The following is a 16,636-nucleotide window of genomic DNA, read 5'->3' as shown; positions in this document are numbered from 1 at the left end:
AATAGTGGCGTCCCCAGGGTTCTGTTCTTTCACCAACTCTCTTTCTTCTTTTTATCAATGATTTACTTCACACTACAACGAATTCTATCCATTCTTACGCCGATGATTCTACTCTTCACTCTTCCTCACATTTTCCCCTTCCTCCTAACTCTCAAACTAGATCTGTTTCTAGAACTGATATCATTACTTCTATCAACGCGGATCTGTGCAGCATCTCTGAATGGGGAGATACAAACTTGGTTAAGTTCAATAGTAACAAAACTCAATATTTACCAATTTCACTTTGTAAAGTAGACGATCTTCCACCAATTACATTTCAGGACGCTATCATCCCCCCAAATTCTGAAATAAATTTGTTAGGCCTCACCATTTCCTCCAATATGTCCTGGAAATCACACACCCTTAGTATAACTAAAGCTGCCTCCCGAAAGTTGGGAATGCTGTACAGATGCCGCAGCTACTTCACTCCTGAGCAGTTGCTCCAAGTATATAAGGGATTCATTCGTCCTAACTTGGAGTACTGCTCTCATATCTGGGGTGGCTCTTCTGTCCAACTATTAGATAGGGTGGAATCAAAGGCATTTCGTCTTATTAACTCTCCTCCTTTAGTCGATAATCTCTCTTCCCTTTCTCTTCGCCACAATGTTGCTTCACTCTCTCTCTTTTACAGGTACTTTAACGGGCAATGTTCAGTGGATTTGGCATCCTGTGTACCGCCGGCAAGGCCGTGGGTTCGTAACACACGTCTTGCCCGCGGTGCCCACCATTTCTCTGTGGATGTCGGTCACACGAGAATAACCCGTTATAGTACCTCCTTCTTTCCTCACACAGCCAAACTGTGGAATGCTCTGCCTTCTTCTGTGTTTCCATGCTCTTACAATCTGTCTCACTTTAAAAAGCTGGTTTTCCGGCATCTTCGTGGTGTAGATTAATACAGTATAACCTTTTTTTCTATATTTTCAATTTCTTTCCGTTCTTTTTTTTTCGCCCCCCAGGCTCGTTGTGGGTCGTTTGACCTGTGCCCGGGTTGGCTAATTCCCGTAAAAAAAAAAGATATATTATGTATAGGGTTGGTCGTAGCTTATAGTCCCACCCAGGTCGAGGGTTCGAGTCCTGCTGGTGAGGTGGCTGATATGTCAGTCCGCGTGTTATATGGACTAAAATATACAGGGTGTTCTACAATTTCATAGAAACCATTTTATGGCCTCTGCATGACTACCATCTCAAATGGCAAAGATAAAACAAACCTATTCCTGCCACCCATCACCAAAGCCATTACAAGCATAACTCCAGTTGTGCTTGAACGTGTTTCTTTCAGCAGGAGGCACACAAAGAGTGTTTTCACCAGAATGGTAGTCATGTAGACATGAATATATAAATAAAATGATTATAAAAATGATGCCTTGTATGCATGGAAAATGTATAATAATTTGTGTGTATATATATATATATATATATATATATATATATATATATATATATATATATATATATATATATATATATATATATATATATATATATATATATATATATATATATTGATGTATTACTAATGCAAGGATTTTCTAGAATGTATTCCATCAGTTTTTGTTATTATTACTTACACATTGTAAGTCCCATATCATTCTAGAGCTAGAAGGTGCTACAATGCTCAAGGCGTCTGAAAAGCACCACCAAGCTGCCTTGGAGAAGTGGTCGCCCTTTTCTGCTCAGTGTGAAGTACAAGCCTAGTGACAGCTGAAGATAATTGGTGTTCAAGCATTGTGGAATTGCTGTGAGCGATATAAAGTGAAAAGTCTAAGGAATTGTACACTGGTAGTGTGCTGACTGTATATATAATCGAAGTGAGAAATCTAGTTGTGAAGACATAGCCTGTGAATGGTTTGTGAAGATTTACTGATTATTAAAGAAGACTACAGTTCACAAGAGTGTCTCTGTGACCTGGTGGAAATCTACTTGCCTGTTGTTTTGTCTGTAATTCTGTATACTGATATTGATCGTCAGGAAATTACCGAAGACTGGCGGGACAGCTATTGGTCATTCGAATACATATGTGATATATCTACTGCTTCTGTATATACGACCTGGCCGCTGGTAGCCAGCGGTGGAACCTGGGAAGCGGCGAAACGGGATCATGACATTACTCTAAGAGTTTCAAAATAATTTATTAACTCCTCCATTGGTACTAATCATAATAAAAGTCCCCTTAGCCGGAATGTAGAATAAATACCAGATTTGTGTGAATTGTGCTACAAATGGTAATTAAGACGTACAGTGTTGTAAAACTGTAAACAAGGCCTCTAAATCATTTATTTCTCAGCCAATACAAGCCAGTGAAACCTAACCACACATAAACGTCATAGGGTAGTTTTAGTCGGTTTAAATCTGGACGATTAATGTCATTACTTTCATAATATTGTACAGTACTTTTCGCCTGCTGATGATAATCACATTGTCTTTCATGACTTACTGCAGAACTGCAAGTACCAGTGCGAGACCCCACCAGAGGAGGACCCTCGAATCTGCCTGGGTGTTGATGATCAGAGTCACTGCATCGCCCTCAACCTCACCGACCAGGTACACCACACGTACACCTGTAAGGATGACTCTTATAAGAACACTATACTCTCTGCCAGAACACCTCACCCCATTGCCTCAGCTGTTAAACAACATTGTAAAACAGAAACACTACGACAACATTTTTCACCCAAACTAAATTCATCAACACTGTTATTCACACACACACACACACACACACACACACACACACACACACACACACACACACACACACACACATACTACTACTACTACTACTACAACTTTTTTCTTTTTTCTTTTTTTTTAAATGGCCTCCAGCCTCCCCCAATAGCCATACCTTCGCCATCATTTGATTACCTTAATATTAAATATCCTAATACATAAGTAGCTATCCTAGCTGTGTTGAGTTAGTTGATTGACTATGACTGGTGACTTACACATTCTGCACCAGTTTTAAATATGCCTGCCCTTATATGTCGCACTCCAAGGAGAGTAGCGAGTCAACATCTCATCCAGGCTGTAACATAACTTCTGGGCTGCTGCTTCTGTTCGGATATCACCTCCGTGAGTCTGGCGTAGAAGCATCTTACACTTGGTCCCATCCCACCAGAGGTTGTGAACACTAGAGGAGTGAAGCTGCCTTGATCAATGTTCTGAATTCTCTCCCCGTATGCCCTTATCTTGTCGTTCTCGCTCCTCCTGTGTGCAGCATCGAGAGCTAAGTTACGGTGACATGCGGCCATGGAATAAAAAATCCTGATGTCGAAGGAGGCTCGCTGTCCCGGCGTCCAGAATCCTCGAGCACTGACATCAACACGGGCTTCGTTGGATGTGTTTGAAGTCCTATGCTGGAAAATCTCACCTTCCAATGGAAGGAGGGTCGGTTCTACCCTGACATCACGGCAGATTTCCTTCAACATATTTGCTGTGAGATCCCTTACTTCGTCATGCCTCATGCATATGAAGCCCCCTTTCTTGCACATCATGGCGTGATCGACGTCATAGGAAGAGCCACACACGTATTGGGAGGGCAAACCTTCTACCGGCCTACAGTACCTTAGAGCATTGGCATCTGTAAATTCTTGTTTATTGAGACTGAAACCATTTGCCCTTACCGGTAACGTAGTTAACCAGTTCGAGGCGCCCACCTCCTGCTCTATAGCTACTTTTTTTTATCAAATTCTCTGGTACTTGCAGCAACAGTTGCTGCAACTTATCACTTTGGCCGCACTGTCGTTCTGTCGTAATGGACCTTCGAATCTTGTTTAGTTCACTGGTATCCACCTCCTCTGTTGTGTTCTGAGTTACTATGTGGTCTGTGAGGGCTGCCGTGAGCTTTACTGAGTTTTGATGCTCGGTGGCAGCATTCTCCTCTGGATTGGTCAATCCCACTCCTCCCAGTCTCGGTGATAGTACTACTACTACTACTACTTTGCTGTCACTCGGTATCTAGTATGACGATAATCCAGCTATGATACAATGATATGAGTTATTAGGGATGTCACCTACGTCAGTGAGCTCTGAGGTGACTAAAGAGGCCGATACGGGACAGGCAGGGTCATTCACAGATGGTGCACGTGTGGAGGGCTCCATCTAATGGGGGAGGGGCGGAAGCAGCGTCATTCCAGCGTTGGCGCTTGTCTGCCTCAGTATGCAGTCTGGCTAACTCGAAAGTATTGAGACCTTCTCGTGTGGTGCTCCTCCAATCGTTACGGAGAGGAGTAATCGTCTTCCATGTGAGGGGGGGGTCCAATGGTCCATTTGGCACTTTTTCAGATTTATCTTAAGAGTATCCTTATACCTTTTCAGTAACCCGACAGTGTTACGTTTACTATTCGTTAGGTGACTGTAAATTAGCGGCTTTGGCAATCAACTGTCGTCCATGCGGGTAACATGGCCGGTCCAACGTAGTTGTTCATGGATAATGGTAGCCTCGATTCTCCTACAGTTGGTGTCAGCGAGAATACTGTCATTTGTTCTCTTGTCTTCCCAGCGAACTTGGAGGATGGAACGTAGTCTACGTTGGTGAAAGTTTTCAAGTGCCTTGAGGTGCCTCCTGTATGTGACCCATGTCTCCCTGCCATATAGCAGGGTGGGGAGGGCCACTGCTCGATATACTTGTAACTTTGTAGATAATTTCAGCTCAGTACAGCTGAAAATACGGTTTTGGAGTCTGCCAAAGGCATGAGATGAACATCTGATCCGATGCTGAATCTCTTCATCGGTGTCCGCGGTGGTGGTCAGGTGGGAGCCGATATACCGAAAGTGGGTAACATTAGAGAGGGTAGTACCGTTAAGCTGGATGCATGGTGGAGGTGTGGCTAAGCCATAGGCAGGCTGAAAGAGAATCTGAGTCTTACATACATTCACCTCAAGGCCGAAGTGTTCATACTCATCTGCGTAGCTGTTCAGGATCTCCTGTAGGTCTCGTTCAGTGTAAGCGACAAGGGTGAGGTCGTCTGCATACTGAAGTTCAGCAATGGAAGCTGCCGACACCTTTGTCCCTACCTGAAGTCGTTTTATGTTAAAAAGACCCTTCACCCGGTACTGGATGCCCACCCTGCCGGCTAAATTGGCACTGGCACGAGAAAGGAAGGCAGCCAAGAAAATGGAAAAGAGATTTGGTGCCAGTATACAGCCTTGTTTTATGCCCGTTTGGATGGAGAAGAACTCAGACTGGGTGCCATTGCACAAGACCTGCCGTTCAAGTCATTGTGGAGATGCCTCACAATGGCAATGAGTTTTGGTAGGCAGCCAAACCGGCTGAGGATCCGACAGAGGGCTTCCCTGTTAATCGAGTCGAAGGCCTTGGTTAGGCCACTGAAGTCCAGGAACAGGCTTCGACGCTATTCTCTGCACTTTTCCTGTATCTCGTGGGCAGCATAGATCATGTCATTGGTGTCACGTGATGGTCGAAAGCCATATTGAGATTCTGGGAGGACGTTTTCCGCCTCAGGAAGAAGTCTGTTTAGGAGGACTCGGGCGATAATTTTGCCAGCTATGGACAGCAGCGAGATCCCACGGTAGTTGCCACAGTCTGACCGGTCTTCCTTGTTCTTATAAATATTGACAATGGAAGTGTCTTTAAGAGCTTGGGGGATTTCCTCCTTTTTCCATATATTATCCAGGAGAGAGTGGAGACGGCTGGTAAGCAGAGGTCCTCCTGCTTTATATACCTCGGCTGGGATTCCATCTGGCCCTGAGGCTTTGTTATTTTCCATCTGTTTGATGGCAGTAGCTATCTCATCCAGGGTGGAGGATAGCTGAGGTGGGTCAGCTCTGAATGCTGAGGGTCCTGCTGGGTAGTCAGGACATCCATATCGGTGTCTCGGTTGAGCAGCGAATGGTAGTGCTCTTTCCAGCGCTGAAAGATACCTTCTTTGTCTTTAATTGGGGAGTTGCCGTCGGATGCGTGGAGCCATGAGTGATTGGCCCATAAAATGGTTTAGTGGAATTGAAAAATTCGTGCATCTTGTGTTGATCTGCAAGTTTTTGTGTTTCACATGCTTTATATTTCAACCAGTCGTTCTTTAGATTGCAAAGTTCACACTGGGCCGCCGCTTTCTTCTTGAGGAAGTTATCAGCTTTGAACCGACACTGAGGGTTACTTTGCCAGTCAGTTAAAGCAGCATGTTTTCATCGATGAGTATGTTGATTTCCGGGTCATTTTCAACAAACCAGTCCTGGTGTATTCTTTCGATCTGGCTAAGGGTCCCTCTGCAGGTTTTCGTCATGACAGTGTCGAGAATACCCCATTCGGCACTGGGATTTGGGTTGTTTGTTGTCGGGTTGTTTATCAGCCCACGTTCGAGTTGCTCTCTGAAAGCATGTGTTACCGCTGGATCCTCCAGACGCTTAATGTTAATACCTCTTCTAGAGGCTTGTTGCCTTAGCCGTTTTGGGGCGACATGAAGTGAGAGCTTGGCTCTGACGAACCGATGATCAGTGTCGCAGTGGACTGAGCCAAGCATGGCTCGGGTGATGAAGACATCTTGACGATCTCTTTCTCTGACAATGATGTAGTCAATGAGATGCCAGTGTTTGGATCGTGGGTGTTGTCACGAACCCTTGAACTTGTCGGTCTGCCTAAACAAGGTATTGGTCATAGTGAGGTTGTGTGCAGCACACTTGCTAAGGAGGAGTCGGCCGTTGGGATTACACTTGCCTTGTCCATTTCTCCCTATGATTCCCTGCCATATGTCAGCATCTCTACCAACTCTGGCATTGAAGTCACCTAGAAGCACAACCTTATCTTCTCTGGGGATAGAGGTTAGCACTCTGTCAAGGTCGGTGTGAAAGGCCTCCTTGATGCCATCCTTTGCATCCTGTGTTGGGGCGTATGCACTGATGAAAAGGGCATGAGGTGAGTGATTCGATGGGACTCGGAGCGTCATGAGGCGCTCGTTGATCCCAACAGGCATTTCAGTTAGCCTATGTAGGATGCATTGGCGGATGGCAAAGGGCACTTAGATGGTAAAGTTAAAATCCACAAAGATCAACTAGATGTGAGACAGAGACTTGTACAGTACTAGAAAAGTCGAGAGTTCTGCACACAGTCTGTTGAAGGAAGGAGGAGAGCAGAGTAAATCTAAGGGAGTCGACAAGGATTTATATGGGCCTGCTTCATGGAAAATCGCGGGCTTGTAACGTCAAGTTTGCTATATCTTATGTTGTTTGGCTGATTGGTCATGCCTTCTGCTTTTTTCTATCTACTGTTGACTGTTTTCTCCGTGATTCTTCAGTCATTTCAAGTCCCAACGTTTTGACGCCTGTCGGTCACCCCCTCCTCTCACAAAATAAAAAAGACATGACTATGATAAGTTTCCTTGATGAACAGATCCTTACGAACGGAACAGTGGTATCATGGCTTGAGGAGGACACCTGTAGCCACACCTGGTATGACCTAATGTACGAGGACAAAGTGTTCCAGGGCCTCGCCTGCCCTTCACAGTGCTCTTTGGAGTGCCAGGTGAATGGAGCGCCGCCCTGTAATCATCCTGACGACCCTACAAACAGTTATAAAACCTTCTGGTTGTACTTTGGCATACGAATGGTTGGCACCTTCTTCATGTCGTCTGCTTTCACCATGTGTGTAAGTTGAACTTTTCGTTACATTTCATCACTTCATTTCCCTATAACAATATTACATTGTATTATTGTTATCAGTACTATATATATAATATAAGAATAGCGTTAAATGTTTGTGAAATATTTTTTTATCATTGCAGTGTATTTTAACCAACTTAGACCTCATTCACTAAATGGTCTTTGATAACCCTGTTTAACTTATGCCGAAAAACTAAGAATTTGTGCCGTAGTGATTGTGGCAGGGTCCATGGTTCACAAATGATGGGGATGAGATAATATATATTTCGCTCATGAAAGTGGACGTGTTTATTAAATGAAGTGATTTTGATTAAAAGGATGCAACGACCCTGGCACTCCTGAAACAACACGGAGGTCAGCTAGGCATCCAACGTCTTTACACCCTTTTGGGGTTCTCTGTGGGACCCTTGTTGGCGGGATTCCTCGTTGACAAATTCAGCACTAACTCAGGTTAGTCTTCTGCTCCACTAGATACATTACAAGCATTCATTTTTTACTAATCGTTTTATTGCATCTTGTTATTCAGAAGTAAGAGTACTGTACTCATACAAGTACTCTCACTTCAAAGTTATAATTGTACATAAACACCAATCAAGAACCATTGTGCAGCATTAAGTCGCATCCTCTTATACACGTACAAATAAAGGATAGACATTGATTTCACTCACATTAACCTCCATCCACATCCTTATTAGAAGTTTAATATTTGTGAAAGCGGGTCCCTTTGTCCGAAAGGCCCGTTAAGGGCAAGGCCAGTACAGCACACTAAGCCCTCACTACACAAGCAAACAGTGTGGCCAAAACAGCGCTTTGCCTCTTCAATCCCCAACACCCATATTAGGATTCCATTCACAGCTTGGTAAATTTGGGAAGCCAAGGGCAAGAACCAGAGACCCTTAAGACAAGGAAAAATTATATTCACTCAGGTGCCACACACACTTCAATGTCAATAAATTAATTCAAAAACCTATATAAGACGGCGTGCAGAAATTATAAACCTTTGCGCATTTTTTCTAGGGGATACGGGACGAGGGAGGCACCCAATACAGAATAACTTTCGAGACGTGCTGCTTATCCGTCAGAATATTAAGGTCACCCACCATACAGGATTATGGTGATTAGCCACAAGATCCATCTCTCTACAAATATTTTTTATCAGCCCTCGGTTTTAAAAAGGCTAAGGTGTGGTGGTATTGTATGGTGACCTGGAGTGTGATGATCTGAGTTAAAGTATTATCAGAAAATTGTGATGCAGTGGCAAAGGAAGAGCTAGAAAAGGATGGCGAGGGTTGTCAACAACCTCTGAAACACACAACCAAAACGACACACACATACAAAGAGTATATGTTCAACTTTACATTAAAGATAATTATCTTTAATGTAAAGTTGAACATATACATCTGGTAAAGGCGGTTATAATCGCCTTTACCAGATTAACTTTTCTAAAGTACACTGACCTGATGTCAGCAGGCTGTAATTGACCTCTGTCCCTTGAACTACCAACAGCTGTGCCAGATTACTCTTCGTCACTCTACCTGGGCTTAGTATTTGTCCTTCTTCAGCTCCCACTCGTCTCCAGACTACACTTTACGGTTAGTGATAAAAGTGACCACAGGAATATTATGAATAAAATTTAAACTTATGTTTGTTTAACCTCACATGTCATCATATAGTGATCCATGACACTTGAATGGATTATTAGTAATATGAATATCAGGTTTGTGAAATAAGCTCTCCAGGTCTCATCTTCAGTCATGTGTTGTCTTACGTGGTATTTATGACGTTGTCGATGTTAGGGTGTATAGATGGACATGTTATGCTACTGACGAACTGAGCAAGTTATGAATGGCTACTTGCAACTACAGGTAAAGTACTGCTTATGCTACTCCCGCTACGGCACGGTACAGTTAATAATACTCCTGTTAAGTCTGCACCAGGCACCTGCATTAATGTTCCTGAATCCTAATGTAAGCATGTGTGTGTATGTGCAGGTGGATATGGCAGGGGATAACGTGATGCGGCACCTGGCCAAGTTGATGACCCGGATGGAGATAAATGTATTCCTGGTGATGATTCTCCTTCAGGGTTCTAACTGGGGCTTCATCGAAAGCTTCCTCTTCGTCTACCTTAAGGAGCTCGGTGCACCTACTTATCTTTTAGGTGGGTAGTTTTATTTGTCTCCTAGGTAGACTTCTTTTTTTTATAATGGATTTTTTTTTTGTAATTGACCTGGTCAATAGGATGACGGTTTAGGTTTTACAAATAGTAGTCTTAAAGTATGAAACTGTTACAGACCAAAATATTAAGTCTTAATACGTCATTCTTAACAGGAGCAGCAACACATACAGGTACTGCAGTAACTAGTAAGCAGACTGGCTACAAACGGAATAGAGTACATATTAGGTTTAGCCAGACGACCCTAACACAGAAGTCTGGCCACAGAGAAGGAGTCATAATGCTTAACCACTAAGTTTTAAGGTTGAACCCTGTCCTTGTGAACAGGTTTGACGTTGACAGTGGGGAATATAGTGGGCGCCCCGCTGATGATCATTCTGGACAGGGTGGTGGATAAGCTCAGCCGTCCTGTCGTCTTCACCATCTCTTTCCTCACCTACTCTGTCAGGCATTTCGGATACTCCTTCATAAAGTACGTATCGCTGGTTGATGAAATTGCTGTCAAAAGTAAGGTACGTGGCAGCCGAGTAGATACATGCTCCTCTTCTATCTAAAGAGTCGCAGGCTCGTGCTTGAAGCACGCCCAGTCCACCCCTCTGTGAATGAGTACCCTAACTTTCCAATTAGGAAAGTGAAGCTGGTCAAAGGCAGTACTGGACAAATCCTTCTTGTGTACAAAAGGCCTAATAGCCAGTGTTATATCCACACAGCCACTCACTGATCACCAAGCATAAAAAACTGTACCAACTTTCACTTTATCTTTGTTCAAAATCACCAGTAAGTCACACCTTATGATTTTCTTAGATTTGAGGCATAACTAAAAGGTAGCAACTATAAGTTTGTTAGAACTAACAAAAAAAATGTTCTTCAAGCAGCTCTAGCAATTAGTCAAATAAAACTGGTGTCTTATTTGTAAAAAGATAAGCACTTGAGTACGACATCCACCATTCTGCTGATGACAGGAATAATAAAATCTTGGGTTACTGGCTCTTGTAAATTTTAAATACTTTTGGTACCAAAACTGTAAGGATCGACACATACTGTACCTCTTAAGTGAGCTCGTATTGCCAGTTGTTGCACCAAACTCGTCCATAACAAGCAAAACTCACAGATTATCAATATTTATCATGTATTGTAAAGATAAGGAATGTGAAAGTTTAGGCATATTTGTTACTAGAACCATTAATATTGACACTTCTACTGGTGCAAATGATCACAAACGATGAAGGGTATAAATGCCCACTCGGACTGTATGGATCAATATTTACCCTATAGCACACAAGTGAATTAATGCATTGCATTATTTTTTTTTTTTTGGGGGGGGGGTCAGGGTCATGACGATACCTTTACACAGCCCCCTTAAGATTCATAAGCCTTTTCTATTTCTTTTTATTATGTATGGCAGCTGTGATAATTACCTTTAATTCTGCAAGCCAACTATAGGAATTACCATTTATGTAGACTATAATAAGTATCCTCGCCATCAGTGACCCATGGTTGGCCTTCCCCTTTGAAATCCTTGAAGTGTTCACGTCTCAACTTATGTGGTTGGCAGCACTCTCCTACTGCCCCATCCTCGCACCTAGGGGCCTCCTTGCTACCATGACTGGCCTTGCTGGCTCAGTGCACTACTCCCTCGGTGAGGATAATAATTATTGTTTTGTGTGGTCTTATTGTGTTCTGTACAGTATCACCACCAGTCTTTGTAAATGTATATACCAGTACTACAGTATATCCGTTTTTGTAACTACATTAATCTTTATAATTACCTTTGCCTGCACCTGAATATACCAGGCATACCATTGTTTGTCTCTGGGCTTAATCTACTGTTTTTAAATTTAATTAAATGAAATATAATGTCTCCATCGCCTGCTGCAGGTCGCGGGGCAGGGTCTTTGCTGGGTGGGGTCCTCATCAGCACCTACGGCACCACCTCTGCTTTTAGAATCTTTGGTTACATGTCCCTGAGCTGTGGGATCCTCTACTATATAGCCCACCACTTCTACCTCAAGGACAAGTTGGCAGCCAGAGGTACAGGATGCATTTCATAATTATTATTTTTTTCACTCCTGTTAAGAATATCCAGTTCTGGCTCACTTTAATGTATGTAAAGATATAACTGCTTGAAAACATTAACTATCAAGATATAAGATGAAAAAAGTTTTAAATGAAGAATTACCGCAAAATCACAAACAAATTCACATTCACCACTCCTGCACTTTTTCTTCCTTTACAAATTACTATACAGTATTATGTATATCAAGACAAAATGACACCAAACAGATAATAATGACCATTTTATAGAGTAAAATCAAGTGTAAACATCGCATATTCCCATAAAGGTGTCATTTATGACAAACATTACAGGGAGGTAGTGCATTTGGTGGAAGAGCCACTCTCCTCTCCCAAATTGGCTATTCAGCAGGAAATATCCTTTATTTCAAACGTTGTTCCCCCACTTACATCTTGAAAACTAATGTTTGCAAGCAGTTATATCTTTACATACATTAAAGTGAGCCAGAACTGGGTATCCGTAACAGCTATAATTGGATTTATTTGTGATACAGTATACAGTGGTACCTTGGTTAACGAACGGTTCTATTAACAAATTAGCTCCCATAAGGATTTTCCCTTCGATTAACCAACAAAACTTCTATTAACGAATTCCTTACGACAAACAAGTGTTGTTGTGCGCATCAGCTGATCAGCCAGTCCGCCAATACAGCAATCAGTTCTGTTTACATTCGTTTCCAGTGGAGTACTGTATATCAAGAAAGTTGGTCTCTTGAATATTTCTGCATTTTTTATATTAAAATTATTGGTCATTCTGAAATGTAGTTAACATATGGATAATATATACAGTACAGGGAACAGTTTTTGTGCACCAATCAGCTTATTGGATCACCCAACAACTCTTCACAGTTTAACTTTGTTTACAGTGGAATGAACATTCAGTTTGTTGGTCTCTTGAATATTTTTGCATTTTTACATTAAAATGATTGGTCATTCTGAAATTTAGTTAACATATTAATAATATACAGTGCAGAAATTATTATGAAACACGAAGAAGGCATTAGAACCAATGCACTCTGTAAAGAATATGGCATGTCATCATCAACTGCCTCTCCATTCAGCTGTTTGATATGTAAACAAAGCTGCCGGGAATACGACATACACACCTCAAAGTAAGTTAAAATACAGTATTCTAATGTTTTTATTTATTATTGTACAGTACAGTACTGTATTTAGTTTATATTTAATGTTTTGTTAATTCTATTACTGGTATACTGTACTTAGTATGTATACTTTTTCTGTGAGTTGGAACCAATTACCCAATATCCCATTGAAATAATAGATTCGGTTAACGAACGACTCTGTGGAACGAATTGTGTTCTTTAACCGAGGGACCACTGTATTAATATTAATCAAACATGATGTCTGAGCAAATGAGATGCAAGGGAGCAGGGCTTGTACCATCAGGAAAAAATAAATAAAATTTAAATATGAAACCCCTACTGTTTCCTGCAAGTGGTATTATAATTGAAGAGAGCATGTCTCATTTGAGGTTATTAGTGCTGGACACAGTGCAGTGTTGGCACAAGCAGCAATAAGAGAAGTAACAGAAATGCCAAAAGTAACAATAACAATAGTAGCAGACGCATAAGTACCAACAATACCGCAGTAGTAGGTGCATGTGGATCAGCTTTATACTAACCAAAATCAATTCCCTAACAGAGGAAGAGGAGGAACTTCCTGAAGAGCAAGTGGAAGAGAAGAAGTCCATGTTGGAAAAGAGCTCTACACTAGGCAGCACCTACGAAATGGCTGCTATCACCCACTGAGGTTCTTCTCTACCACCAACGACTTCCTACAAATACTGTACTCTCACACCCTTCACTCAATCACATTTGTATGCATCATGTTCTTAAAAGTCTTAAAAGTCATTGCTTCAGCATGTACTGTACAGTTGCAGACTAAATTCCCTGAACACTTGGCAACAGGTAGTAGGCAGCTACCAAACAGGGAGGTACTGTGGGGTACGTTATGTTTGGGTTCACACTCAGGATGGAATGGAGAAAGGAAACTCACAATGTGCCCTCTGTATACATGTTGTATTGGATGGACAATGCAGCTTGGTGCTGGGAAGTGGCAGCGTGGCTACAAGCGTGATGTAGAGAGAGCTGGTTGGTGAGGATGCGGGAGCGAGGGCCGCCAGGCAGCGGCGGAGGAGGTGGTGTTACTTGCTGCGGCTGTAGCTAGAAGAAGAGGGAGAGGTCACCACGAGGTCAGGTCTTAAATAGCGGAGGTAGGCGTGGCTTAGTAGTTGACCTCCGTCATGTAAGGCGGCGCTGGTTGACTTAGACCACGAGGCATACACTGGGGAATTCGCGGGGTCGGCTACTCAGCGACAAACAGCGTTTGTAGGGGAGAAATCCACTACAGTACTACCGCCTGGGAAGATATTGGAAGCATAATGTGTTGTCTAATGGTAGAGCCTGCTGCCATATGGCATTGTAAAAATTGTGACCAAGTCCCAGGTTGCTGATCTGACTTTCTGCCTCATTTACACACAATTGCGGGATCTCAATTGTTTCTCTTGCTCGTGACAACACAACATACATATATCGTTTCTCACTAATGATCTTTTTTTTTAATTTCTTTATGGTTCCTTATTATTATTATTATTATTATTATTATTATTATTATTATTATTATTATTGCAGTGTTTTCATTATTATTATTGTTATCATTATTATTTTATTTTTATTTTTGTATTTTTTATTATAAATTTTACTTATCTGAAATATTATTATTATTATTATTATTATTATTATTATTATTATTGTTATTACGTTTGCGCCCCCCGGTCCCTGATGTGGGTCGGTGACCTGTGTCCGGGTGGGCTAATACCTGTAAAAAAAAAAAATCTAGCAGCTTTTACTTCTTGTCATACATAATATGTCAGAACCACAAAACGAAGAAAAAAATCTTGAACACAAAGAAAAATTAGCAAATACGTTAAAATTCCAATCCCCCCTCTTATGATTCTCAAGTACTTACATGCCAGATATAGTACAGTACTGACAAGTGTCCAGTGAATTTTGTCTGCAACTTTACACAAACAGTATTGGTACGGCATACAAACAACACTGTACTGTTGTAGTGGAAATTTCCCCTACAACTACAACTGCCGTTTGTCGCTGACTAGCCGACCACTTTTCGAATTCCCTAGCCAACGCCTCGTGGCCTAAGGTCGGCCTCTAGCGCCTCCTAACAAAGCTGAGGTGAACTATCAAGCCACGCCTACCCCGCTATATAAGACCTCACCTCACCGTGAACTGCCCCCTTCTTCTACCTACAGCCGCGCAACAAGCAACACCTCCTCTGAGCACAACAGCACTCTCTACTCCACGCTTGTAACCATGCTGCCACTTCCCAGCACCATGCTGCACTGTACATCCAATACAATATGTATACAGAGAGCGCATTGTGAGTTTCCTTTCTCCAACCCATCCTGAGTGTGAGACAACATCACGAAACTCCACACTGTATATACAATTAAGGTATAATTTACAATCCATGGTAAACAAAGTTTTCGACCGATAAATTGTAAGATTGGTGGATCATTATAACTATAAAATATTCATTGTACTGTAACAAATTACTCTCTCTTGGTGTAGCCTCGTGACCTACATATTCTTATATTATAATTTTGATACTTGAGAACTGAACCTCGGCGAGGTAGGTTCTCCCGGCTCCACGCTCCTTCCTCCCGAGGTACCACGTGACCATGTTCACCTTAGACCAGGCGAAGGTTGTTAGACTGATTCCGGTCGAGTACCCTTCGCGCAAGAAACTCAATCTTCTTGTCATGAGAAAATTTTTTGACCACCTCGGAATCACGGGGGTGACAGGGGTCGTCCGCAGTAAAGGCGGTACCCTTATCATCACCTTCGAGGAATGGGGACAGGGCCACAAATTGCCACCCCTTACGAAACTCAATGGAGTCGACGTCATTTTTGAAGCCTGCCTTCAAGACAACTTGGTTTTGGGAGTCATTTCCCACACAGAAATCGAGTATCTGGAAAAACATGAACTTGCTGAGCTGATTGGAGATCAGCTCTCAATTGTTCGGAAGCTGACCAACAACGCTGCCCTTGTTGGCTTCCCAAAACAACTTCCTAGCTCCGTTTTACTGGGTTGGGAGAAAATCCCAGTAAAACCATACCAGCAAAGACCCACTCGCTGCTACAAATGCCAGAAGTATGGCCATCTGGCGCGAAAGTGTCGTGCTCGGGAGGTGTGTTCAAGCTGCGGGACACCCGGCCACACTGACGCTGACTGCCAGGCGGCCGCGAAGAAGTGCGCGGCTTGTGGTGGCCCTCACTCCTCCTCCGACCGGGAGTGTCCCAAGTGGAGGGGGGAGTGCAGGGTGGCCAGGCTGCGGGCTAAAGAGAAATTGACCTACAAGGAGGCCCTCCTTGTAGTGAAGAATCAAGAAAAGAACAACCAAGACAAGAACAACCAAGACAAGAACAACCAAGATAAAAACAACCAAGACAAGAACAACCACGAACCCGATAACATTACACTATCTTTGACATCGATTATTGATGTGTACGAGAATATCCTAACAGAAGACCAGAAAGAAGAAGACCAAAAAGAAGAAGACGAAGATCAAGAAGAAGAATGGAAAGTGAAAAGTAAAAAAAGAAACAAGAGAAAAAAGAAGTCCAACCAATCAGCTTCGGCCGAAATAGCCTAACGGCGAAGAGGCCAGTAATCCCCAACAACTTGAACTTGAACTTTT

The 16,636-nt window shown here is 42.5% G+C and overlaps 1 protein-coding gene across 2 annotated transcripts in view; it reads left to right on the top strand.

Moving 5' to 3' along the window:
* Positions 1–13,847, top strand: part of LOC121872742 (major facilitator superfamily domain-containing protein 6-like) — a 37,113-nt gene extending 23,266 nt beyond the window's left edge. For both annotated transcript variants that reach the window (XM_042375785.1, XM_042375784.1), the window contains 9 exons: positions 2,479–2,580; positions 7,382–7,636; positions 7,968–8,100; positions 9,157–9,242; positions 9,642–9,810; positions 10,153–10,297; positions 11,313–11,464; positions 11,704–11,856; positions 13,561–13,847. In XM_042375785.1, the coding sequence (XP_042231719.1) occupies positions 2,479–2,580; positions 7,382–7,636; positions 7,968–8,100; positions 9,157–9,242; positions 9,642–9,810; positions 10,153–10,297; positions 11,313–11,464; positions 11,704–11,856; positions 13,561–13,667 (1,302 nt within the window). In that variant the 3' untranslated portion in view covers positions 13,668–13,847. The remainder of the gene's footprint in view (positions 1–2,478; positions 2,581–7,381; positions 7,637–7,967; positions 8,101–9,156; positions 9,243–9,641; positions 9,811–10,152; positions 10,298–11,312; positions 11,465–11,703; positions 11,857–13,560) is intronic.
* The last annotated feature ends 2,789 nt before the right edge of the window (positions 13,848–16,636 follow it).

The sequence above is a fragment of the Homarus americanus genome, unplaced genomic scaffold, assembly GCF_018991925.1.
Source record: "Homarus americanus isolate GMGI-L3 unplaced genomic scaffold, GMGI_Hamer_2.0 scaffold39155, whole genome shotgun sequence".
NCBI classification, from domain to species: Eukaryota; Metazoa; Arthropoda; class Malacostraca; order Decapoda; family Nephropidae; genus Homarus; species Homarus americanus.
This window is presented reverse-complemented; position numbering and strand designations above follow the sequence as displayed.